The sequence below is a fragment of the Diabrotica virgifera genome, chromosome 5 (genome assembly GCF_917563875.1).
Source record: "Diabrotica virgifera virgifera chromosome 5, PGI_DIABVI_V3a".
NCBI lineage: Eukaryota > Metazoa > Arthropoda > Insecta > Coleoptera > Chrysomelidae > Diabrotica > Diabrotica virgifera.
Genome location: NC_065447.1, coordinates 248,027,733 through 248,055,382, shown reverse-complemented (window position 1 = coordinate 248,055,382; position 27,650 = coordinate 248,027,733). Strand labels below are relative to the sequence as shown.

The 27,650-nt window shown below is 32.6% G+C and overlaps 1 protein-coding gene across 4 annotated transcripts in view; it reads left to right on the top strand.

Annotated features, from left to right (window-relative positions):
* The window catches only part of LOC126884772 (uncharacterized), a 786,660-nt gene that overhangs the window by 258,484 nt on the left and 500,526 nt on the right, over window positions 1-27,650 (top strand). For all 4 annotated transcript variants that reach the window (XM_050650993.1, XM_050650991.1, XM_050650992.1 and 1 more), the window contains one exon: window positions 20,989-21,234. In XM_050650993.1, coding sequence (XP_050506950.1) covers window positions 20,989-21,234 — 246 coding nt within the window. The remainder of the gene's footprint in view (window positions 1-20,988; window positions 21,235-27,650) is intronic.

Here is a 27,650-nt window from a genome sequence, read left to right as displayed (position 1 = left end):
TGACGCAATTAATGATTTTTTAAATGAGAAAAGGGGTCATGTGATATCTCACTTGAAAGGGTATTTAATTCTCTATTCAGTAATATAAACATTAACATAATTATTTATACAAGGTGTCCAAAAATTCTTTCTTTAAATTAAATTAATTGACACAAAAAGAAGAATGTATGTAATTTATTTAATTCTAAATACATTTGACTACTGCCAGAAAACAGAAAAAAAAATTTATTTTGAAAAAAAAACATTGATTTTCGCTTAAATGAAAATGTTCAAACTACCAAGACACAGGTGGGTGGCAGCTTTAACGTTGAATTTAAGAGAACAAGAATATTTATTTCTCAAATAAACACTTTGTTCCTGTTTTATAATAACAGTAAAACTTATTTTAAATTAAATAAATTACATAGATTCTTCTTTTTGTCTCAATTAATTTAATTAAAAAAACAATGTTTTGGACACCCTGTATAAATAATAATGTTAATGTTTATATTACTGAATAGAGAATTGAACACCCTTTCAAATGAGCTATCACATGACCCCACCCTATTCTGATTTAAAAAAATCATCGATTACGTCATCACGCTCACCTGGAAGGTCCGTAAAGTTGGCTTGTCCACTTTTATATAACAATAAAATTTTCATGCCATAATTTAGTGCTCATTTAGTGCTAATTTTGTACCGCAGTCCCGAATTTTGTGCTCTTTATTTATTTAAAAAAGCAGGTGGACAAGCCAGCTTAACGTTAAGCTGGCTTGTCCACTCTTAGTACACAATGAAAAAATAAAATTATTCAGATTCTAAATAGGCTATAATTTAGTGCTCATTTAGTGCTAATTTTGTACCATAAACATTATAATAAAATATTTGTTTAAACAATTTGTTATAAACAAAACTTTTAAAAATTAAAATATCGAAAAAATTTTTATGCAATAATTTAGTGCTCATTTAGTGCTAACAGAATATCCATATCCTGAATTTTGTGCTCTTTATTTATTTAAAAAATCAGGTGGACAAGCTAGCTTAACGTTAAGCTGACTTGTCCACTCTTAAAAATTAAAATAACGAAAATTTTGTTATGCAGGAATTTAGTGCTCATTTGGTGCTAACAAAATATCCATATCCCGAATTTTGTGCTCTTTATTTATTTAAAAAAATCAGGTGGACAAACTAGCTTAACGTTAATCTGGCTTGTCTACTCTTAGTATAAACAATGAAAACATAAAATTATTCAGATTCTAAGTAGGCTATAATTTAGTGCTCAGATAGTTATAAACATTATAATAACATATTTGTTTAAACAATTTGTTATAAATAAAATTTTTAAAAATTTGAAAATAGTAAAATAAATTCTTTTTTAATAATTTGTTATAAACAAAACTTTAAAAAGGTATAAAAATGTAAATATTTTTATTCTGCAACTACAGTAAAACCCAGATATACAGGGTGTCCCGAAAAGATTGGTCATAAATTATACCACACATTCTGGGGTCAAAAATAGTTCGATTGAACCTAACTTACCTTGGTACAAATGTGCTCATAAAAAAAGTTACAGCCCTTTGAAGTTACAAAATGAAAATCGATTTTTTTCAATATATCGAAAACTATTAGCGATTTTTTATTGAAAATGGACATGTATCATTATTATGGCAGGAACATCTTAAAACAAAATTATAATGAAATTTGTCCACCCCATAAAAAAATTATGGGGATTTTGTTCCCTTAAACCCCCCCAAACTTTTGTGTACGTTCCAATTAATTCATTATTGTGGTACCATTAGTTAAACACAACGTTTTTAAAACTTTTTTGCCTCCTAGTATTTTTTCGATAAGCCAGTTTTTATCAAGATGTGGCTTCTTTTTCAATATATTTACGTAAAAATTTTATGGGGGCTTTGTTCCTTTAAACCCCCCAAATGTTTGTGCACGTTCCAATTAAACTATTATTGTGGTACCATTAGTTAAACACAGTGTTTTTAAAACTTTTGCCTCTTAGTCTTTTTTTCATAAGTGACCTTTTATCGAGATGTAGCTTTTTTTTCAAATTATACCTAAAAATGTAAATTATAAATAAATTTTCAGATTATTAACAGGTCTCTATAATCGTACTTAACAATAAGCAAATATGTGGTGGATTCGACAAATATTCAAAATATCTTGATAAATACTGGCTTATCAAAAAAGTACTAGGAGGCAAAAAAGTTTTAAAAACATTGTGTTTAACTAATGGTGTCACAATAATAATTTAATTTAAACGTACACAAAAGTTTGGGTGGGTTTAAGGGAACAAAACCCCCATAAAATTTTTATGGGGTGCACAAATTTCACTTTAATTTTTTTTTAAATGTTGCTGCCATAAAAATGCCACATGTCCATTTTCAATAAAAAATCTCTGAGATTTTTCGATATATGAAAAAAAATCGATTTCCATTTTGTAACTTCAAAGGGCTGTAACTTTTTGTGTGTGCACTATTGTATATAGGTAAGTGAGGTTCAATCATTCTATTTTTTACCCCAGAATCTCTGGTATAATTTATGACCAATCTTTTCGGGACACCCTGTATATTATTTTCGGCCCTTTACTGTAATAATAACTAATAACTTACTTTTTGCTAAAAAAATATATATTCCTTGAATGCTGTGTCCTTTGTTTATTTTAATCGAGCCTAAATCATATTATGTGATATAAAAAAATATTTTAATAATTTATATACTGTAATGTATTATAAATAGTTTATTCCGTTTAAGATAATTTGACCTTAGGAGCCAGGATATCACATCTTTAAAGATGGCACGTCATAAACCCTTTTGTATTGAAAGGGACTTTTATGCGTGAAATATACCTCCAATAGTGTTTTCTCATGGTTTTTAACTACAGTAGAAAAAATTGGAGACTTTAACCTTCGTCGGGCGGCATAGGTACAATTGTAACTTTTGAGTTTTCAAATTGTGATAACTTTCTTTTTCAAAGAGGTAGAGACTTGAAGCTTTGTGACATCTTTACATTTATCCAGTAGATTATGTGAGCCAAATATAACAAAAAAATATTTATTTAGTTCCTAGAAGGAGGCCTAAATAGTTCCGACCCCCATAAAAGACGGCATAGGTACATTTGTACCTTGTTAATTTTTTTAAATAAAGGTTATAAAAAACAATATATTTTGTTATTAAATGATAGTTTATTTAAATAAAAATACAAAACTGAATGTTATTGTGGATTTTCGCAAGACATACATGTCGTTTTAGACGAAGAATGTTCGTCACACACAGGTAGAGAACACACTACACAACTTTTCCTCGTTTTACGCTGTTTTTTTAGTTCGTTCCGACACACATGGCAACTTCCGGTTATTGGCGTAGATCCACGAGTACTGTGAGATACTTGAGGTGGAGCAACTATAGAAAATATTATGTTTCGACCAAGGACCATTTCTACAGCACTACGAAGAAAATGACTCCTCATCATCATCCGGTTTTTACTTCGAGATTGAACTGAAGGTAAACAAAGATCTTTAGCAAGATCCTTCAAAAATTTCCTGCGTTGGTCCTTTGTTTTTGGTAATGGATTGTGCTCTCGATATATAATGTAGGATGCTAAGCCAGTGACGTCAATCATATTATAAAAAAACGTAATGTTCGACGCTTGACCGTATACTCACTCAGCATTTTATCCATAGTGTCAACCCCCGCCCCCTTTGGTTTCATTGTAGTACTTAATAATTTCCGGCTTCGCTACTTCAGTGTCTTCTACTTTGCCTGTAGTATGTATGGACGAAAGTAACACTACTGCTTTATTTTTCTTTGGCACATAAGAACATACAGTAGCATAAGGATTGTATGCGAAATTAGTAGAAAAAACAGCTCTTTCCTTATTTACTAGCATATGGGTGGGTAGAAATCTTTTGTTCTTTCTAACTGTGCCCACTAAAGTCATTTGCCATGAGTTCAAGACTTTAGCCAGTTCAAAACTGGTAAAAAAGTTATCTGTTGTAACATTCCGACCAGAACCTTTATAAGATGTGACCAGATCCAAAACTGTTCGTTCGCCAACGTTAACTTGTCGTGAACCAGCTGCTGGTTTTCCAGTATAAGGCGGACCTTGTAAGGGATACGCATTTGATGCATCACAAGCCCAAAAATCCTTGATACCATATTTAGCGGGTTTGGAAGGTATGTATTGCGTAAAACTTGTACGGCCTCTATACGGAAACAATTGTTCGTCGATGGTTATGTCTTCGAATGGTTTGTAGCCTTGTTGCAAATTTTTATTTAGCATTGTCCAGATATATCTTATGGGTGCAGCCTTATCGTTTTTTGCGTTCTTCCCGGGTACTTTCATTGTCAAATCTGATAAATCGTAACATGGTCTTGAAACGATCACGAGACATTGCTGCACGTATTAATGGCAGAGAATCCATACTCCACATCTCACATAAGTTTTCTTTGTTACTTCTATGTACACCAGCAACAATTAGAATATAAAAAAATGCGTTGAGCTCACATTCAGTAAATGGTTGAAATTTTTTTTTGTGGAGGCCGTCTTGAAGCATTCTGGAATCAAACGCTTATACCTAACAACGCAAAACAACGAACTAAATGTACGTAAAAATATCTACGTTTCCAATTGAAATACAATACAATGCTACTCTTCATAAAATTTGCTTACAACGTCTGTTTCCAAGTTTATTGTTGCAGTAATTTCAATAATTTACGATAGCTATGCCGGGTCACGTAAAAGCGGCTTTTAAGCTTTGTTAATGGGTACAAGATCAAATTACCTTATATTAGTATTTATTTATGGCAATATTCAAGAATTTTTACCAGTTATGACACTAATAAAATTATATTATCTTAAAACTAACAGATATTTCCCTTTAGATTAAGGAATTTTTAAGAAACTATATAATAGGTACAATTGTACCTATGCCGTCTGTTAGCGGGGTAAAATTATGCCGCTCGACAAAGGTTAACTAAGGCTCAAACAGGAACATATGTTTTAAATCCTTTTATGATTGGGTTGCTAAATAATAAGAAAGACTTTTTTTTAAATATGTAAAGTCGAAATAATTTCCGCACCCTGAAGTCAGTATTCGTCTTGACGTTGACTTGACCACTTCTGTAATATTTTATTACTGTTTAAAATTTTAATGTTTTATAATAATCTTTATGGTACAAAATTAGCACCAAATGAGCACTAAATTATTGCATAAAAAAATTTTCGATATTTTAATTTTTAAAAGTTTTGTTTATAACAAATTGTTTAAACAAATATTTTATTATAATGTTTATGGTACAAAATTAGCACTAAATGAGCACTAAATTATAGCCTATTTAGATACTGAATAATTTTATTTTTTCATTGTCCACCTGCTTTTTTAAATAAATAAAGAGCACAAAATTCAGGATATGGATATTTTGTTAGCACTAAATGAGCACTAAATTCTATCATAAAAATTTTTTTTATTTTTTAATTTTTTAAAATTTTGTTTATAACAAATTGTTTAAACAAATATTTCATTATAATGTTTATGGTACAAAATTAGCACTAAATGAGCACTAAATTATAGCCTATTTAGAATCTGAATAATTTTATTTTTTCATTGTGTACTAAGAGTGGACAAGCCAGCTTAACGTTAAGCTGGCTTGTCCACCTGCTTTTTTAAATAAATAAAGAGCACAAAATTCGGGACTGCGGTACAAAATTAGCACTAAATGAGCACTAAATTATGGCATGAAAATTTTATTGTTATATAAAAGTGGACAAGCCAACTTTACGGACCTTCACCAGGATGACCTCATGAGTATGACATATATACATATCAAAAAATTGTAATTTAAAAATAAAAATCGACCTGTTTCAAGAATTTCTAATAATGTTGTTTATTTAGAGAATAATGAATTTATGCGTTACTTTATGGACGCACTGTATATCAGCTTCCAATCTTTTATGGCAGGATTATGATACCTATCAAAAGTTATACCCACACGCGAACGGTGTACTGTTGGAAGAATGAAACAACGTAATTAAAAAATGCTTTGGACGTTCCAAAAAAGTTTTGAATTTTAATAATTGCAAAAAATAATATTGGTTTGTACGGTTTATTGATGTTTTCGGTATAGACGTAAATTTATAACTGAAAAATTCTGACAAACTGGATTGAAAAAACTGGAAAATTCGTAAAAGAGGTAAAACGGCAAGGTAAAGAATAATATTATAAAAAACAATTTTAACATCGAAATAGAAACTTTTGTTGTATAGTTTTCTTTGGCATAGTTTAAATTAGGAATTAAAATTTAAACTTTACTTTAAATGTTGAATGGGTTGCATAATATGTGAGTTCATTTTAAATGAAGTAAAGAAACACAGACTTACTCACAATCATTTAATTAACTTCGACGACCGGTTTCGATCTCTACAATATACAGATCATCTTCAGGTCGGCGTTACAAGTGATTAAATAATGCCGTTACAAGGGATGATTTGTACATCAGTAACATGTTTAAACGTCCAGATTATGCTAGTAGGATAGCTAGGTGAAGGACTGGGTAAGCGGACAGGCTTCGTAGGTCAAAACACAGTGAATTGGAATGGATCCGGAAGGCAGATGTGTGATGTGAAACAGGTATTAGTTATGAGAAAGACAACGTTCGGATGGAAATGTTCCTAATGCAGCTAAAGCGTCAATTGACTCTGTGTATTTACTTGTACGATTGTAACGGCCTTTGCTCTTAGGTGTTTTTTGAGTTATGGGCAAAGGTCGAAGTAAGGAAAAAGACAAATAGGAATACGTTCTAAGATTGTATTGTTCCCAGTCAAAAGACTAAGGGGTGTCATTTAGTTTGTATCATTGTAGGTGCCTAACACTAGAAAATCTATTAAATGTAGATAGTCCAGAAAGCCACTGCGCATCCGCTAGGAAAAATATTCTAATTCGGAGTTTTTGCACAATCTTACTCAAAAAGGACCCCTTTTAACAAATTTGCATGTTGCCAGGACCAAAAGTTGGTCAAACATTTTTTAAACGTTTTTTTTTTTGTTTTTTCCTAAAATTATTTTTTTTGCATGGAACAAAATTTTTTTAAGTTTTTCGGATCATTCCAAACAGAAAAGGTCTTTAGTGACTTTTCTCTAAAGTTGATAGTTTTTGACATATAAGCGATTAAAAATTGAAAAATTGCCAAATCGGCCATTTTTAACCCTCAAAAACTATGTGAAAAACTGAAAATTTGAATGTTGCCAAGGTAGGTAGATATTCTTTAAACATCGATTGATGAAATCCCGAAGAGTTTTTTTGCAATACAATGTCAAAAACCCCTTTGTTTTTTAATTGCCAATCAAGCGTGCGCGACACTATTTTCCACCGTTGCATGTGTATACAGTATGGTGCAAATGAAAGGAATAAATTCGTTATTTCGTAAACCGGTGACTTTAAGGAAAAATCCCAAAACAGGTCGGTTTTTATTTTTAAATTATGATATTGTGGCATATATAGTATACTAGTGACGTCATCCATCTGGGCGTGATGACGTAATCGATGATTTTTTTAAATGAGAATACGGGTCGTGTGCCGGCTCATTTGAAAGGTTCTTCAATTCTCTATTCAGTAATATAAACATGTACATAATTATTTATACAGGGTGTTCAAAAATTTTTTATTAAATTAAATCATTTGGCAAATTGACAAAAAAATTAAATTATTGGACACCCTGTATAAATAATTATATAAATGTTTATATTACTAAATAAAGAATTGAAGAACCTTTCAAATGAGCTAGCACACGACCCCAATTCTTATTTAAAAAAATTATCGATTACGTCATTACGCCCAGATGGATGATGTCACTAGTATACCATATATGTCACAATATAACTTAAAAATAAAAATCGACCTGTTTCGGGATTTTTCCTTAAAGTCACCGGTTTACGAAATAATGAATTTATTCCTTTCATTTGCACCAGACTGCATACACATGCAACGGTGGAAAATAGTGTCGCGCACGCTTGATTGGCAATTAAAAAACAAAGGGGTTTTTGATATTGTATTGCAAAAAATTCTTCGGGATTTCATCAATCGATGTTTAAAGAATATCTACCTACCTTGGCAACATTCAAATTTTCAGTTTTTCACATAGTTTTTGAGGGTTAAAAATGGCCGATTTCGCAATTTTTCAATTTTTAATCGCTTATATGTCAAAAACTATCAACTTTAGAGAAAAGTCACTAAAGACCTTTTCTGTTTGGAATGATCCAAAAAACCTAAAAAAAAATTGTTTCATGCAAAGAAAATAATTTTAGAAAAAAAAACAAAAAAAAACGTTTAAAAAATGTTTGACCAACTTTTGGTCCTGGCAACATGCAAATTTGTTAAAAGGGATCCTTTTTGAGTAAGATTGTGCAAAAAATCCGAATTAGAATATTTTTCCTAGCGGATGCGCAGTGGCTTTCTGGACTAAGAGAAATATAGGAAAAATTAATTAGATAAAGAGAAGGTCAAATTAAAATATTGGCATATATTGGTTAAAAACCAGAGATTATTAAAGGTGTTCTGAGAAAGGGTGGGGTTTGTTTAAGCTATTGTATGATGGTGTATGTTCAGAAAAGTAATGAAATTATAATTAGAGGGTGTCTACTGTAAAAGAATTTTTGTATTAATAAACGTGATTGTAAAACTTAGATAAACTTTTTTATTTAAAATATAACCTTCTCTAATGCAAAATAATGACTACTGTTCTCGTCGAAAAGTTCTCTATAATTAATGTATGTAATGTATAGTATTACCTGTACAGTAAATTAAAATACCTAAATAAGTGGGCGGCAGAATTGAAACGCTACGCCACTGTGTCTCGAGCTATTCTTAATAGTTCCTCTGCTTTCTTTATTTCTGTCCACTCCCTGATATCCTTCAATCAAGAGGCCTATTTTCTACCAGTTCCTCTGCGTCCTTCGATGTTACCCATCAGAATAAGTTGAAGAATGTTATATCGGTATCCTCTTACAACGTGTCAAAAATCTTTCCATCTTTCTACATTTGATGTTATCAAGCAACTCGCGAGCAACATTTGCTCTCTTAAGGATTGCCACATTTGTCAGCATAGCAGATTCCCCCTAGAATGCTTTATTTATCGTTCGTGTGCCTTGCAAATTTTATAAGGCACGAATTCAGGCTGTCACCAGTATCTTGGTTCCAACAATAGAAGTCTTTAGAGTTTCGGATCCAAGACTTCTCATTGTTTAAAATAGATGTCGCTACAACGTCTAAAAGCAAATTATTATTAATAATTTTGCTTGATGAAGCAGACCATAGGCCTCTCTGAAGATTTAAAAAAAAATAAAACGTACGTAAGAGGAATGGTTCATGGGACAATAAAGTTTCATGGTACAATTTTGCGCATGACATTTGACAGCTGAGGCCAAACGTGTGACCTAGCAAAGATTCCTGTGAGCCACTATTTGTAATGGTAGTTACTATTATGTGGATTATTTTGCAAAAGTCTTATAATTAACTCGTTTTAGCAATTTTCTTCAGTTTTTTTTATGTGTATAGACTATAGTTTGGATAGACTAATTTAAGAACATTTACTCATTAGTGTCTATATAGTTTTATTTGCTTTCGTGTACTTGTTTGTTTTTGTTTGGTGTTTGTTAGGGTGGTCCAAAAAACTAAAGTTTTTTTAGAGACCTAGGGACCCTCCCATTTTGTTATATCTAATAAAAGAATAATCTATGCCAAATCTTAACACTCTAGAACATATGGAAGGCAGTGCTCAACAACATTTAGTTTTCATAAATTTCCGTAAAACACTTAAGTTTAGAAAATGTTTGTTTGTTTGTTTTTCAGGATTCAGAAGTTAACAAAGCTGTTGATCTCTTTATTACAGTTGATATTAAACATTTTCAGCAGTTTCAACATGAGGGTACTGGAGTGGATAGGAGTTATAAAACATCAAATATTTGTTACTTTCGGGTATTTAACATGAATAATATTTGGACATGTTCCTGCGGAATTACCGCTTTTAAGAAGTTCTGCAAAAAGGAAACGAGAAGCAGCAAGATAGAATTTTTCAACAGAGATTAAATCAAACTTAGACATCAAAGAACCAATTGTTGTTCATTGGGACAGCAAATTCCTGCCAAAGATTGCATTTTAGGTTCAAAAAGGTAGATAGACTACCAGTGCTAGTTTCCTATGCTGGTGGAAATAAGAAACTACCGGGGGGTGCCAAAATTGGCTAGTGGAACAGGTTTGAACACTGGAGATGTAGTACTTAAAATTCTTAAAACATGGGATCTCGATGATAAAGTCACTGGTATGGGCTTTGACACAACAGCCGTCAATACTGGTCTTGTGGTGCATGCATTTTCCTTATAAATAAGCTGAATAAAGAACTTCTATGGTTGCCGTGTCGCCATCACATAATGGAAATCATTTTGAGCAAAATATTTGCATTATGTTTGGAACCTTCAAGCTCTCCTGAAATTCCCATATTTAAAGGGTTGAAGGAATCATGGAATGCAGTTGATCGATCAGATTACACACCATTAGTTTTTCCCTCTAGAGAAGCTGAGTTAAAAAACAGTGCCATCGAGTCCTTGCTACATCATCTTAGTAAGAGATGAGTAGTATGAGATGACTACCTCGAACTTATTGAACTGACACTGTTGGTGTTGCGACAACCAATAGACAACATTCACTGGAGATCACCTGGGCCTATACACCACGCTCGGTGGATGGCTAAGCTTATTTATGCATATAAGTTGTACCTTTTCCTAGGACAAGGAGTTTACCATCTCACAAACAAGGAGAAAGAAACAGAGAGATTTATCCGTTTTGGTGCACTTTTGTATGTGAAAAACTGGGTTGAGGCTCCAATCAGCGCCAATGCAGCTTTCAACGACCTAATTTTTTGGAAAGAGCCTGGGAAATACAGCGTCATTGATGAAGATATAGCTAAAACTATCAAAAAAGCCTTGCAGCCACATTTGTGGTGCCTATCTGACGAAATGGTCGGGTTATCACTTTTTTCCAATAAAGTGAGTCTTCAAAACAAAGTGAGCATAGTGAATAAGATGTCTGTCCCGGCACCGCCAAGGATGATTAGAACAAATACTGATTTCCTAAGTGATGAATGTGAATTGGCGGATAGTAGAACAATGTTATTGTTTACTAAGCTAAACATTATGCAAAGCTTTTTAAACAAGCACCCAAGTGAATGGGAACAGGACCCACAGCTTAAAGAGGCAAAAAATACAGTAAATAAAATCAAAGTGATCAATGACATCGCAGAAAGAAGTAAAAAAATAATTTCAAGATTTTAGTAAACTTATAACAAATGATGAGGACGAAAAACAGCTGTTACTGCAGATTGTAGAGGCTAATCGAAAACAAGTCCCAACTGAGCCAACAAAGAAGGTCGTTCTAGAAACCTACAGAAACCATCCATTTCCAAAGACAAAATTTAAAGAGTTCATTTTTATTACGGTCTTTACTATAAAATGTACTTATTTTAAACATGGGTTCCAATGTAACATAAACAAATAAAAATTAAGTTTTTGTATCCTATGTCTTGTAATTTTTTCAAAAATCGATAAAAATATTCCCGTTTTCATTATTACAACAGTATTGAGCACTGCCTTCCAAGTGACTTTTGGCTTTCATATTTTGGCTCCTTACTTCTTTTATCAATTAGAAAAGAATTGGGGGTCCCTTGGCTTTTACATTCAACTTGAGTTTTTCACATAAGATCTTGAACCACCCTAGTGTTTGTACTCAAGTCTGGACTCAAGTGTAGCTACAAATTTTGAGTACCTAAATTACAAAGTGATCATCAACAAATTAAGAAGTGGGATACCCTGTACATTTGAAAATAATTTTAAAATTTGTAGCGACCCATTTTTATGTGGATAATATTTTTTTTGTATCTTTAAACAACTGAAATATCGAACCTTGGAGTACCGCTTGATCAACCCGTATGTATAATAATCAAATAATAATTAAAAAATGCTTTATAATGGATATATGTGTTAACAAAATAACCTCGCTAAAACCTCAGTTTCAAAACCTCGCTAAAATAACTACCCGAAAATCAACAAAATTAAATTAGCTACAAAATATTTTTTATTATTAAATATTATAATAATAACACAACTTTATCACGGGGATGGTCGCCTCTGAAACAGAATGAAATATTAACAGTCTTTCATTTTCATTTACTGTTTTAGCTTTGAATATGATTAGTAAAAGTTTTATTATTGTACTTAACATGATTTATATTTAAACATTTTTTTCTTTTTTAATTATAAAATGTTCCAACTTTAAAAATAAATAATCTAAAATGTAAATATACCCACTCAATTTACTCTTGAAGGCGTAAGTCCACTTGATCAAATTATTTCGCTCATAATTCAACTTTAGAAGAAGTCTTACACTTCTTGCATAACTAAGTGCATTCCTGTTCCGTTAGGCGCCATTAATGTAAGGGAATGTCCTCAAGCAAAATACTTGGCGGGTGAAACACCTGAGATGGACACTTCTCCTACCGGCGTATATAATTATATGAATAATGAAAAGGGTGTATTTTAGAGTATTACAGTTAAGAGGCTGTAAGAGAGTTAAGTGGGGAAAGCTCTATATGAAAATGAGTAAAACATATATAGACTAAGAGCCGCTATAGGTGAAAATTCTTAATTCGACAGAGGCGCATCAAACTTTCCACTTATGGACGGGATACATAAATTAAAAAATACCCTCCCTCATTACCAGAATTTAATTTTTTTCATTTTTTAAGTTTTATGTGATTAAGACATAAGATTCATCGTAATTTTAACCCACCACCCTCTTCTCCCTGCCCCCACCATCAAAAACTTTATTTTTCGATTTTATTTTTTTTTTGGTGGGATGCAATCAATTTTAAAATTTCAAAAAATTTACACGCATAGTTAAGGCTTTTATAAAACACTTCTATTTTTTATAGACCTGTAGGTTAAATGTACATAACCTCAAAAAAATTTTAATTTTTTTTTTTTGAAAAAAAGTATATAACTTTTTTTTGGGGATAGCTGCAGATCTAATTTTTTCTTAGTATTGTGTATTTTATCAAACACTATATTTCTAATTTTTTTCAGATTTTTCTGTAACGTTAGTCACCTTCAAAAATCCAAAAAACTGTTTTTTAAGGGGGTTTTGTGGGTTTGAACGTGTTTTTCTGATTTTTAAATATTCTAAAGAACTCAGTTACTTCAAGTTACATATAACCTATAAAAACAAAATTGATTTGATATATTATGAAGTCTATAAAATAGGGAAAATCCCCCAAAACCCCCAAAAAACAGATTTTCGGATTTTTGAAGGTGGGGAGACTTACGGAAAAATCTGAAAAAAATTAAAAACATAGTGTTTGATAAAACACACAAGATTAAGAAAAAATTAGACCTGCAGCTATTCCTCAAAAAAAGTTATACGCTTTTTTGAAAAAAAAATTTCTTTTAATTTTTTGAGGTTATGTACACTCTACCTATGGGTTTATAAAAAATAGGCATGTTTTGTAAAAGCCTCAACTATGCGTGTGAATTTTTTGAAATTTTAAAATTTATTGCATCCCACCAAAAAAAAATAAAAACGAAAAATGAAGTTTTTGATGGTGGGGGCAGGGGGAAGGGGGTGGTGGGTTAAAATCACGATGAATCATATGTGTTAATCACATAGAACTTAAAAAAATAAAAAAAATTTAATTCTGTTAGTAAGTTCTGTTAACTTTTAATTTATTTATCCCGTCCATAAGTGGAAAGTTTGATGCGCCACTGTCGACGCATGTGCCACTGAAAAGTGACGGCACAGTGTTCAAACGTTTTCTTTTAGGTTCTACTATTTAAGTTATAGGGTCCCATCGTGCCTAAAATGATTAAGAAATTTCACCTATAGCGGCTCTTAGTCTAATACTGAAGATTAAACTCAAAGTGATTATATCAAAATACAAGGCCCTCAATCCCTGGCAGAGTTTTGATAATCAGAGGGGGCTAAGAGTCCCCGGGAAGAATTTAACAATTGGAACGTAGAACGTAAGAAGTCTTTTTCAAGAATGGAAATTACATAATTTAGAAAGAGAAATAATTTAAGGAATCTAGTATGAATAATTAAAACGATCCAAAATATCCACCAGAACAACACAATAAAAGTAAAATTAGAAGAACTAACTGGCCCAATTGAAGCTCGCAATGGGATTAGATAGGGGATTCCCTTAGTCCTCTATTGTCCAGTCATGGATGAAATAATAAAAAAGCAAGAACTAAAAACTGTTTTTTGTGTTTTTTTCTCTTATTGTTTATGAATCAATATATAGTTTTGACATGGTTTTAAGTAGGTTACATTTTTTTAAGTAGGTTAAATATTTTATTATTTTATTTTTACTTCTACTTGTGTAATTTTTATTACTGTTGACATTTGTAAATATCAAATATTTCTATATGTTCTAATTTAACTATTTTTGTATGTTCTATTTCAGTATTTTATGTATGATTGTAAAAAAGATTTTGCCGTTTAATAAATAAATAAACAAATAAAAAAGTATACCAAATGGGAGAAGAACAACTTAAAATAATCTGCTATGCAGACGATACAATACTAATCTCTCAAAGTGAAGATGATTTACAACATATCTTGCAACATTTTAATATAACCGAGAGAATATATTAATTTCCTCACAAAATGCATGGCTATACCAATAAATTTACTAAGATGTAAATTATAGCTAGAGGGTCAGATAATAGAACAAGTGATTGAGTTTAAAAATCTAGGCATCAAACTATCTAGCTACGGAAAGCTCGAAACAGAAGTGGAAGATCACGTGAATAGAGCAAATAGAGCCGCATTGAATGAAACAGAGCCGCATTGAATGAAGACATCTTGTTATATGGAGAAATAAAAATATCAGAAAAGAAATGAAAGGCAGAATATACATACAAATCAGCCATCAGACCAATAATGACATACGCAGCAGAAACACGACCTGATACAAAAAGAACAAAAGGAATACTAGAAACAGCAGAGATGAAAACCCTTCGAAAAATAGATGGTAGGACACTATGGGACAGAACTAGTACAAGTACATTTAGCTGGTATTGTTTTTCTCGAAACCGATTTATACTCTTTACCTTCTGATTTTAGTGATTTTCTCACGTTTTCTGGTAACTTCTTCTTTATATGTTTTGTTCTTGCTCTGCTACTATCTAATACAGTAGTTAGTAACACTTTAAAACTTATTAACTGGAATATTTATTAACTGGATTATTATTTATTAACTGGAATTATAAGGTACAACTGATAAATGTGACACACTCACACTGCTCACAATGATTAATATTATTATTATTACTTAATTTGTGTTATTTCTAGACGGCGGCGGCGCCTATACTCTATACTGCTTATGTCACAGGTGTAGATATGTGTCAACTGAGGCTAGAAGAGCAGAAGAGCCAATGTATAGGTGCATTGGCCCACTGAATATTCCACTAAATAACAATGTCAGTAATTGATAAAAGGGCTATACATTGGGGTATAACAAGTACCTAACAAGGTACCTCCGCTTTCTGTTATGACACTTTCAAGATACCTCAAGTTTTCCACATTTTCAATCTGTATGTTGGATAATACATAGTGAATATCGTGTTGTTTCTTGCATTGCATAAATACTTGGTACAAACCTTGTAACTAGCGCGCTCTACGAGAGCCAGATATAGAAACAAATTCATGGGATGTATCAGCTTCCAAAACATATTCGTATAAAATTTCATTACAGTGTTGCCAGTAGTTTATCTTGAAAACGGATGGATCTACAAAAATTGTTTACTAATAGCAAACCCCAATTATTTTTCGGTTTTTTACTACTCCTATAGATGTTACCTTTTTTTAATCAGCCTGTATGAGAGGATTTTCTTACATGTATTGCAAATATACAAACCCCACTCGACAGCATTCCTCTATGACAAGTTTCCCTCCATTTAATCCTACATTTGTTTTCGGAGGCAGAATCCTTTCAGCTTTATAAGATTCTGCTGTAACGCGTCTAGATCTCAGTCCTGATTAATTTTCGAGATATCTGAGCGGCATTTTCGAAGTTTACACCCATTAGAGAGAAAGCATCATTATGCCCGGTCATTTATCATCGGCGTGATCCTAGAGAATGGATTTAGTGATGGTCTAATTGCTAAAATCCAGTCATAAACATGTCTATTACTGCTAGATCGTGTACAATTCATTCGATATTACTGTTATAAATCTAAATTATCCTGTGATTATTTATGTGTGAAATGAATAAATGAAAAATATGACGAAACTGTTTTACGTAAACGTAAGTGTGATTTTGGAAGCCTAGGCTTCGTAATACTTTGCTTGTACTAATAAGCGAGGCAGTGTAGCAGTAAAAAGCCCAAATAGTCTGGGCTGATTACCGGAGAATAGGCCATTTTTGGGAAAAGTTATTTACCAGCAATTTTATTGCTGGAATCGAATTATAAGATCCTATATATTAATAATATAGGTATGCAAAGTCCTCAGATAGTGTGCTACTTTTTTTATAAACAAAATGGCGCACGAAAATCGTGTTTTTTTCAATTATTGCTCTATAACTCCGAAGATTTTAACTTTACAACAAAAATACCCAAATAAAAATTCACCGTGATTAAATTCTGCATAGAGACGCGTTTTTCCCGATCTGCTACGACGAAAATTTTTCTCGGAAAATGCGGGTTTTCCCAACAAAATCTTTAATTTTCAAATAAAGTTTTAGATAAGTAATTATCTACCAATAATTAAATAATTTGGTGACTTAAAAGCCTTTTTGGTTTAGATTATAGTTCTAGAAGCTGATGAAAATTAAACGAATATTTTAGCAACAATTCAATTGTTAATTAATAATTTACGGTCGCAATAATAACCAAAATAATTATGATACACTGATCAAACTTTGAAATCTTATAAAGATGAGATGTCTATTTAATATTTTGTCGACAAAATATGAATTTTTTATTTTTTTGCATAATCTTTAAATGTTTAAAAAAAAATAGTTATAAACAAATTAACGTTTCTCAGAAAGTTTTTATTATATTATAATTTTAAAAAATAGCTAAAATGCGCATTTTAAATATCTTTAAAATGAATGTTTTAAAACTTTTTTGCAACCATTTGTAAAAAAGTTATGAAACAGCAAAGTAAACATATGATTACTACTGTGTTTATATATTTTTTTAATTTTTTTCAAAGCGTAGAAGTGAGTTTTAAGTACAAGCTAATTATTTACAAAAAAATATCGATTCTCAGTTTAATGGTTATATATTAATTAAAGATTATAATTATATTTTTTTGTAATTTACACGCGCGAAAGTAGAGTAACACAGTACTGTAGCTAAAAGTTTCACTCTGAGCGACGACCAGCCGCGTGATGTACACTTTTAATAAATATTACAAGCTGCGTGTCAGTCGCTTCGAGTGAACATTTTAGCTCCGACTCTGTATCAGGCCTACGTTTGCGCTAAAAATTACAAAAAAAAGTATTTTTAATCTTTGATTAAAATATAACCATTGCACTAATTTTTGACATTCTTTGTGAGTAATTAGGTTGTACCATAGACTCACTTTTAAGCTTTGAAACAATTAAAACAAATTATAAACAACGGAGATTTCGTATATTTATTTTGCTGCTTCATAACTTTTTTGCAAATCGTTGGAAAATTTTTTTAAAGCATTCATTTTCAAGACCTATGAAATACGCATTTTAAGTATTTTTTTAAATTAGAATATAATAAACAATTTCTGAGAAATGTTAATTTGTTTATAACAATTTTTTTAAACATTTAAAGATTATGCAAAAAAATGAAAAATTTATATTTTGTCGACAAAATATTAAATAGGCATCACACCTTTATAATCTTTCTAAGTTTGATCAATGTCTCATGATTATTTTGGTTGTTATTGCGACTGTAAATTGTTAATTAACAATTGAATTGTTGCTAAAAAATTCGTTTCATTTTTACCGGCTTCTGAATTTATAATCTGTAACAAGAAAGCTTTTATTTCACCAAGCTATATAATTATTGATAAATAATTACTGGCCCAAAAAATTTATATGAAAATTCGAGATTTTGTTGGGAAAACCCACATTTTCCGAGGAAAATTTTCGTCGGAGCAAATCGGGAAAAACATGCCTCTATGCAGAATTAAATTGGGGTGAATTTTTATTTGATTAAAATCTTCGGAGTTATAGAGCAATAATTGAAAAAAATACGATTTGTCGGCGCCATTTTGTTTATAAAAAAAGTAGCACACTATATGCGGACTTTGCATACCTATATTAATAATATATAGGATCTTATAATTCGATTCCAGCAATAAAATTGCTGGTAAATAACCTTTCTTTGTACTTTACTAATTGGATCAGCGTATTATAACTATTTTTTTTCAAAATTTAAAGATTATGCAAAAAAAAAGAAAAATTTATATTTTGTCGATAAAATATTAAATAAGCATCTCATCTTTATAATCTTTATAAGTTTGATCAATGTATCATGATTATTTTGGTTATTATTGCGAATATTCGTTTAATTTTCACCGGCTTCTGGAATTACAATGTATACCAAGAAAGCTTTGATGTCACTAAGTTATTTAATTATTGATTAATAATTACTTACCTAAAACTTTATTTGAAAATTAGAGTTTTTGTTAGGAAAACCCGCATTTTCCGAGGAAAATTTTCGTCGGAGCAAATCGTGAAAAACATATCTCTATGCAGAATTTAATTGCGGTAAATTTTTATTAAGGTGTTTTAGTTGTAAAGTTAAAATCTTCGGAGTTATAGAGCAATAATTGAAAAAAATACGATTTTTCGGCGCCATTTTGTTTATTAAAAAAGTAGCACACTATCTGCGGACTTTGCATACCTATATTATTAATATATAGGATCTTATAATTCGATTCCAGCAATAAAATTGCTGGTAAATAACTTTTCCATGAATTTTGCTAATTAGCCCAGAGTAAAAGCATACCAAATTTTTGCAGTTGAATGAATCTCAACGAAACTTATTGCATTCGATTCGTAAAAGCTTTATTAAACTTCGTGGAAAGTACATTTTTCAAAGGCATTTCGAAATTGTGAAAAATGTTAAATTTGTAACTCGGAAACAATGACGGAAATGAGGTAAATTTTGCTACCCTGTGGTTTTTGTTTTTGGGCATGTTGAATGCGAATATCATGACGGCGATGGTTTCCGAAGCATCTGCTGCCAGAGTGGTCCTCGTCTGGAGTTTTATGGAAATTCGATACAAAATCAGTTTAAACCCATTACTCGGCGGTTTTTGGGGACGTTGATTACGAATCGATGGTCCTGACGCACCTATGGTGGTACTGGGGGTTGTTACCTTCGATGATGGGGTTGATTAAGTTCAAACACTAATTACCGGAATATACAATAGGAAAAATGAAAGAGTACCCACGAACGAACATATAAAACACGCTGTATTTTCCTGTCACCGTGTCACACAAAAAATTGGCCAGCGCAAGTACATCTAATAATTATTGTTACATATACTTGCACTGGACAATTTTCTTTGTGACACGGTGACAGGAAAATACAGCGTGTTTTATATGTTCGTCCATGGGTATTCTTTCATTTTTCCGACTGTATTTATTTTTAAGTCACCATGTACGACAGTAACTAGTTGGGATGGATAATGTCTCTACTCTAACCACGTCGGTTTCTGAATAATGAATAATCTCTCTTCTTTACTTTCTCCGTATCTATAAATAAATCATAATTGTTTTTGTTATGATTGACTACACCTGAATGTGACCATGAAAATACTAATAGTAACATAATTGCTGACTCCGTTGTTTTCAAAACGAGTGGCCTACATTGTAGAAGCAATATCACCCATTTACGTAATGTAAACAGTACATGTAAATAATATTTGTTTGAGACTTTAAAAAATAAATCGATATGGATTTTTTACTTTTTTGATGCTAATATAAATCCTGTACACACCCAATATATTTCAATATATCGTATCTATTTTCTCTGAACAGCAAAGATATATAATATATATGATTGTTTAATGAAATTTATCGGTGAAACTAAAATTAACCTCTAAACTTATTAATCCTGATAATTTGATATATATGTACATATGAAAAGAGAAGAAGAAGATGTATAATGGAAAAATGTGGTAAGCAACTTGGATAGTCCATAGCGGCCAGTTGCAGCTTTTGAACTGAGCAGAGAGCTGTGGAAGAGTTTGCTATGGAACTCTAAGGACCTCATTGCCTTCTTTATGTATGAATAGAAAAAAAAGTTGTGACTGGCTAATTGACACATAAGTCTATGACATAAAACCAAAAAAAAATAAAAATTATGTTTCAAACTGTCTTTGATCTTAAGCAAAAAAGATAAAACTGCTAGACAAACAAACATTTTGGTGTAAAATGTACAGTGCACAAGATTATGATATTAGAAAGATTTTTTTTAATAGGACTCAAGGTCACTTGTACCGCATCAACGAACGTATGTCGTGTCTTTTTCTCGCGGTTGTAAATAAATGGGCTTTACTGTAAATAACTTCTTATTCATCCTGTAAAGAAATATTATAAAGCGATTATTTTAATTCAATTTAGAAATAACTTGTTTCATATTTTTAACTTCATATTTTAATTTGATGTTTTTCGAAACCACATTATTAACTTTTACAATAGCGGTATTATTTACATACAGTTCTTGTAATAAATATGTTATATCTTCTGGAGTACTAATATAACTTACACTTATTTCTCCAAGTATATGCCACATTTTATCCCATTTTACGTTATCTCATAATATTACGTTATTTCTATACTCGTATTTAAAAGTTCTTCTGCAGTAGTTTATTTATTGATCTAAATTTAAACTCTTATTGTAGTTTTATATAAATTAAGACCACTTTTATTACAGTACCTACTGTATTTTTGTTCCAGACACCTAAAAGCCGAGCTCCAACACATACGACGAAAAGGCGCATTGAAACCTTCGGGAGCTGCTTTGGATACCACAGGGCCGGACCAGGACCCGGATCGATATTGCAGACGATGTAGGGTCGAACTAGGGAGAGTCATCAACAGGGGAGCCTATTGCAGAGCCTGTCGCCTGAAAGTGTGCAAGGCATGTAGAGAATATTCGTTCAGAACCACTGACTGGGTGTGCACTGTCTGCAAAAAACAAATGTAAGTACTCTACTGATTTCTTAGGTCATTAATTTGCTTTGAAGCATGTTCAATTGAATTAATAATTATTCCATTAAAACATTGTTGCTACTTGTTTTTACTAAATTTTATAGAGTTGTGTGTCGAACAAAACAATATGAATCAAAATACATATTTATTCTTCTCAAAAAGAAAAAAAAACATATTCCTGCTAGAATGGTTCTTTCCACCGTACACCAGAATTTTAATTATTAAAAAGTCCAAATTTATTATTATTATTTTTTATTTAGTTAATGCCTCGACAACTAATGGCCATTGGCATGGTACAGTGTATTTTTCCAATCAGATACCTAGTGTAATGTGTAGTGTGTATTGAGTAAATGTCTTGTTAGTTAGCAAAGTCGACGTCATTGTCTTTGCAAAAAGACGTTAATTATTGTATTCGTACGTCCTCATTCCCTCTGGTGAGTACTGATCCCACAAGGATAGAAACTATTTTCATTCATTAATTTTTAATAAATGAAAAATTCTCTACTTCAAATTTATTTTAAAGGGTCCGAAAATCCCAGTTATTAAAATAACAGGTTTTTGATACATGTATCCTTCCTGTTATCACTTATGGAATGGAGATCATGAATCTTACTAACCAATCTCTCAATAGACTTTGAGTAAACAATAAACAGTAAGCTTAAGAAATCATATGAGAGACGAAGATCTAAGAAGTAAAATCAAAGTAAAAGATGTTATCGAAGTTAACTCATGAATGTTTTTCGTTCAGATGGAGGGTCATCCTGGATTTAATTTGAATAGAACTGTATTATACCAAAAGATGTCCCAGTCAGTTACATTTTTCTGTTGTTAACATTTCTATATAGTACATTTCTGGGAGTAAGGAGCCAGATTGGCCAGATGAATGAATAGTCCCAGGTATAGATATATCTGGAATATAAATATATGTATACACATACAACGATATGTTAAAATATCGTTAGAAAATCAAAGAGTATATGATATTCCATGTGGGGATTGTGGAAAGTCGTATATTGTACTGACTAACACCGAAATGTCATCGAAAGGAGAAAAAAAACGTCATCTCTTGCACAACATGTTGCAAATACAGGACATATAATAAACCTGAACCAAACAACGATGATAGCTAACATAGAAATCAGAAGAAAACGTGAAATCAGAGAATCGATAGAAATAGAAAAAAATCCCAACAGTATAAACCAAAGAGATGATGCTCAAACGCTTTCTACATCATGGAAAACGGTACTGAAGAAAAAGACCAAAATAAATCAGGAGATGACATTCACGAGTATTACCCCTCCTTCCCCTCCAACCTATACAGGGCCAATAACAACAGCCAGGAACAGTTCGGGGGAAGCGTTTCAAGATCGACTATATAATTGACCGTATCAATAAAAATAGTCAGTTTACTTCAAGCCACAGCGAGACGTGGAACTACCTAATTTGACAATAGCAAGTGCGACCTTGCTGAAACGTCGTCATATTAATGGTTTTTCTAAAAAATTATTTAACGCGGAGTCAAACCCGTAAAACAACCGAAAGAATATAATAATCGCGGAAATTTCAAGTGTAACATATTATATAATAATTGATGGATTCTACCGTTACTTGATGGAAGTTCATTTTATCTAACAATAAAACACTGAAAACGTTTGTTTTCTATAATTCCACAAAATTTATTACAACTATGTGACTACAGCTGTTTCGGCAGAGTGCCTTTCTCAAGTGATTTAGTTTACTGTGTGTTTGCCTTTTTAAAGTCTTTAACTGAAGAGGTTGAGGAGTGGGGAGCTGTTTGTCTGGAGTTGGTCATTCAGAATTATATCTTTATTTTTCAATTTATTAATTTCCATAGATTCTAACAAAGAGAGCTTAAGGCCTTTATTTTGAATATGCAGAATTTGAAACTGTTCATTAAAAGAATGATTATGATCTAGAATCTAGAAGGTGAAGTGCGTATGTAGAAGTGTCTGTTTTTCTATTGTTGAAAGCCCTTTTGTGTTCTGCTATCCGTTTTTCAAAGGTTCTGCCAGTTTGACCGATGTAAGTTTTCGGACAGTCGCCACAAGTTAGTTTGTAAACACCACTCTGTTGTTTTCTCTTTCGGCTCTTATTGTTCTTAATATATTTGCTTAAGTTGTTGTTAGTTCTGAAAGCTGGTGTTATTCCTTTTTTTATGTATCTGGCTATTTTTGTTCTTATCTTGCCAGTATATGTGATAGAGGAGAAGGTACTGGGTTCTTTCTGTGGTGGTGGATAAACTAATTTCAGGGCTTTTTTATGGAGTTTTTGGTTTAAAATGTTGTTAATTGTTTGTTCGTTATAGCCATTGAACGAGACAGAACTGAACATCATCAAACAAATAGCAGTAAACAATGGCTACAACGAACAAACAATTAACAAAATTTTAAACCAAAAACTCCATAAGAAAGCCCTGAAATTAGTTTATCCACCACCACAGAAAGAACCTAGTACCTTCTGCTCTATCACATATACTGGCAAGATAAGAACAAAAATAGCCAGATACATAAAAAAGAAAGGAATAACACCAGCTTTTAGAACTAACAACAACTTAAGCAAATATATTAAGAACAATAAGAGCCGAAAGAGAAAACAACTACAGAGTGGTGTTTACAAACTAACTTGTGGCGACTGTCCGAAAACTTACATCGGTCAAACTGGCAGAACCTTTGACAAACAGATGGCAGAACACAAAAGGGCTTTCAACAATAGAAAAACAGACACTTCTACATACGCACTTCACCTTCTAGATCATAATCATTATTTTAATAAACAGTTTCAAATTCTGCATATTCAAAATAAAGGCCTTAAGCTCTCTTTGTTAGAATCTATGGAAATTAATAAATTGAAAAATAAAGATATAATTCTAAATGACTAACTCCAGACAAACAGCTCCCCACTCCTCAACCTCTTCAGTTAAAGACTTTAAAAAGGCAAACACATAGTAAACTAAATCACATAGTCAATTCCCCAGAAGGGAAAGCCGAAGCATTCAGAAATTCGCTTCAAAACAATTTTCAAACGCCAGATAACCCGAACTTTGATCGCATATTTAAATTCAACACAGAATACATAGTAAATGTTACTCTCAACCACTACATTCCAGTCTATGATCCTATCATGGACCCCCTCACCGACAGGGAAACGGAGAGCTTTTGCCAAATCGGCAAAAACAGCGCTCCCGGACCTGATGGCATCAACCGAAGGTGCCTCAAAAAACTTCCAGAGAGTATCATTCCTCTTCTAACTAAAATATTCAATGCATGTCTCAAAAACAGCCACTTTCCTACTCCTTGGAAAGTGGCCAACACCATCATGCTTTTGAAAAAAGGCAAACCCCCAACCGACGTGGAATCCTATAGACCAATCTCACTAATCAATACTCTGGGTAAAGTCCTTGAGCTAATCTTAAAAGAGAGGCTCAATGACTTTCTCGAAAATCACAATATCATTCCAAAATTCCAATATGGATTCCAGTCAGGTAAATCTACAAAACATGCATTAATAGATTTCACTACCAAAGTTACTCAAACCATCAACGATGGTTCATTCGCCATAGCCACATTTCTGGATGTGCAGAAGGCTTTCGACCAGGTCTGGCACGACGGGCTTGTTCGGAAACTTCTGGACATCGGGCTACCATTGCAATTTACCAAAATTGTACACTCCTACCTCCACAACCGTACTGTCAGAGTGAAAATATGCGATCAAAAGTCCACCCCCTTCACTCCACAAGCTGGAGTTCCCCAGGGTTCAGTCCTAGCGCCGCTGTTGTACATCATCTACAACAGCGACATCACTAACCAAAATATCCCAGGTACTCGGCTGTTTCTCTATGCAGACGACACGACTCTGCTCTCAACTACCTCTCGATACAACCCAAGACTCCTCTTCAGAAGAGCCCAGGCTCTGTTGGACGGCGTCGGCGAATGGTGTTGTAAGTGGAGAGTCACGCTCAACGCGAACAAAACAACAACAATTGTGTTTCGCGCCCCTTCTGTGTCAAATAGAATCATTCGCAATGAAGACGACCAATATCCTCTGAGTTTGTTGGGAGAAAGGCTTGTTGTTAGCCCGACTGCGAACTACTTGGGAGTACTGTTTACCAGGACTCTCAACTGGGACGCAGATCTAAAGGCAACTTTAGATAGGGTAAGGAACAGGGCCAGACTTCTCAACGCTTTCTCGGGAAAAATTGGCAAGACACACAAGAAGACTCTCATTCACACTTACAAGACCTTTATTCGACCCGTCATGGAGTACAAATCATGTATCTACTCTCTTTGCTCAAGACAAAAACAAGAGAGGTTGTTGAGGACAGAGCGCAGAGTCTTGCGTAGATGTAACTATGAGCACTGGCGATATCCCTCAAACGAAATCCATAACATCTCGAACATCCCCAAAATCACCGAGAGAATAAACTCTCTGAACAGGAACTTCACAATCAAAGTAATCAACGGCCCCCCTTCCGACACACAAGAATCTCTCAAATGTTCCTGTTCATCTTCCGGCCACGTACTCTACCGAAAGCCCAAACGCAAAAAGATTCACGTACCGTCCGCTCTAATGCAAACATGCATTGACGAACTCCCGGTAGAGTACGAAAACATCCTTGAGGCTACCCCGTTAGCCTACCGTACCCACCTCTAACATTTCCTCTTCCCTACCCCGAACAGGGAGAAGTTGGTTTTTTGCGGTTTCCCAACTTCATTGCACAATTATACCTGTTCGTCCCAAGAAAATAGCCGCAACTATTTTCTCCACTCGAACGCTCACTGTCCACGCTGCGCTCAAAGCCACCTCCTGACCGCCGACGAGGGACGCAGGTTCGCCTGTCGTTGTACAATGGTTTCTAGGGAGACTGGTCGAGAGCAAAGCACGGACAGTACACGTAAATGTCTATGGAACCAACAACAATCCATCAAACTTTCTTCTCTGTTGACTTCTTAGCCCTCTGGACACCACCGTCCGGCATAACCAAGGATCCAAGAACACCAGGACACGGCGCTTGCCCCAGTGTGTTTTTCGGACTGTTTGCTTTTGCTGCCAACTCTAAACATTCACCACAAACCCTGAAGAGGACAAAATCCTAAACGGGGAAGCACATTGTACGCATTTCTTCTTAACATTATCAAGACAAGCAAATCAAACAATGTAGTAGTAGTAAACTAAATCACTTGAGAAAGGCACTCTGCTGAAACAGCTGTAGTCACATAGTTGTAATAAATTTTGTGGAATTATAGAAAACAAACGTTTTCAGTGTTTTATTGTTAGATATTATACAGGGTGTTTCATTGGGAAACGGAAATACTTTAACGGTGAATAGAGGTCACCGAGCCGGTTCTAGATATACCACATTTTTTGCCGTACCGACTTTTATAACCGAGTTACAGGGTGTTTTATCGATTTTGCTTATTTCTTTCCTAAGCCATAACTTTAGAACCATCCTGTATATATTTTTTAAATTTGGTACACATATGTTTCATTCAAAACCCAAACGACCGACATACTAACCATAAGAAAAATCCAGGTCCGGATTAACAAAAAATTATAAAGTAATTGTGACCTTAAAACAACACCCTGTATATTCAAATTTTGAAAATTTGTTTGCATATTTGAAAAGAGCACAAAAAATAAGTTTAATGGTTTGCTTCTATTTTTCGGCCAGACAATTTTATGACTTTAATTTTGAAATTATATTGAATTTTTTAAGAACTCTTGACATTTAAAAGGAGATTTTATTAACTTTTAGTTATAAATTATTAAACTTAATGAATAAATACTCATTTTAAAAATAATCAATACTTATTTACCACATTGGAACGACCCAATACCAATGACAAGAAAAATCCAGGTCCGTATTAACAAAAAAATATAAAGTAATTGTGACCTCGAACCAACACCCTGTATATTGAAATTTTGACAATTTGTCTGCGCATTTTAAAAGAGCATAAAAAACTGTGATTAAAGATTTATTTTAATTTTTTGCGCCATTGATTTAATTACATCAATTTTGAAATTATATTGAAATTTTAAAGAATTCTGAGATTAAAAACCAGACTTTTGATAATTTAATGTCAATGAATCAATACTTATTTTAAAAATACTTAATACTTATTTACTACGCTGGCTTCATGGATTCTATGGATTTGTAGCTGTATGCACATCATTAAAAATTAGAATTGCGAGAATTGGGATATTTTAATGATTTAGAAATTATTAAAAAAAGCTATATCTAATAAAAAAAAAATTCGTTTAAACAATTCAACAATTTAAAATAAATTAAAAATATTTGAACTATAACAGTTGCTCAAAATGTCCGTCATTTTGTTCGATTTGTTTCCTTGATCGTTTTAAAAGATTTCGAATCGATTTTCTAATTACAT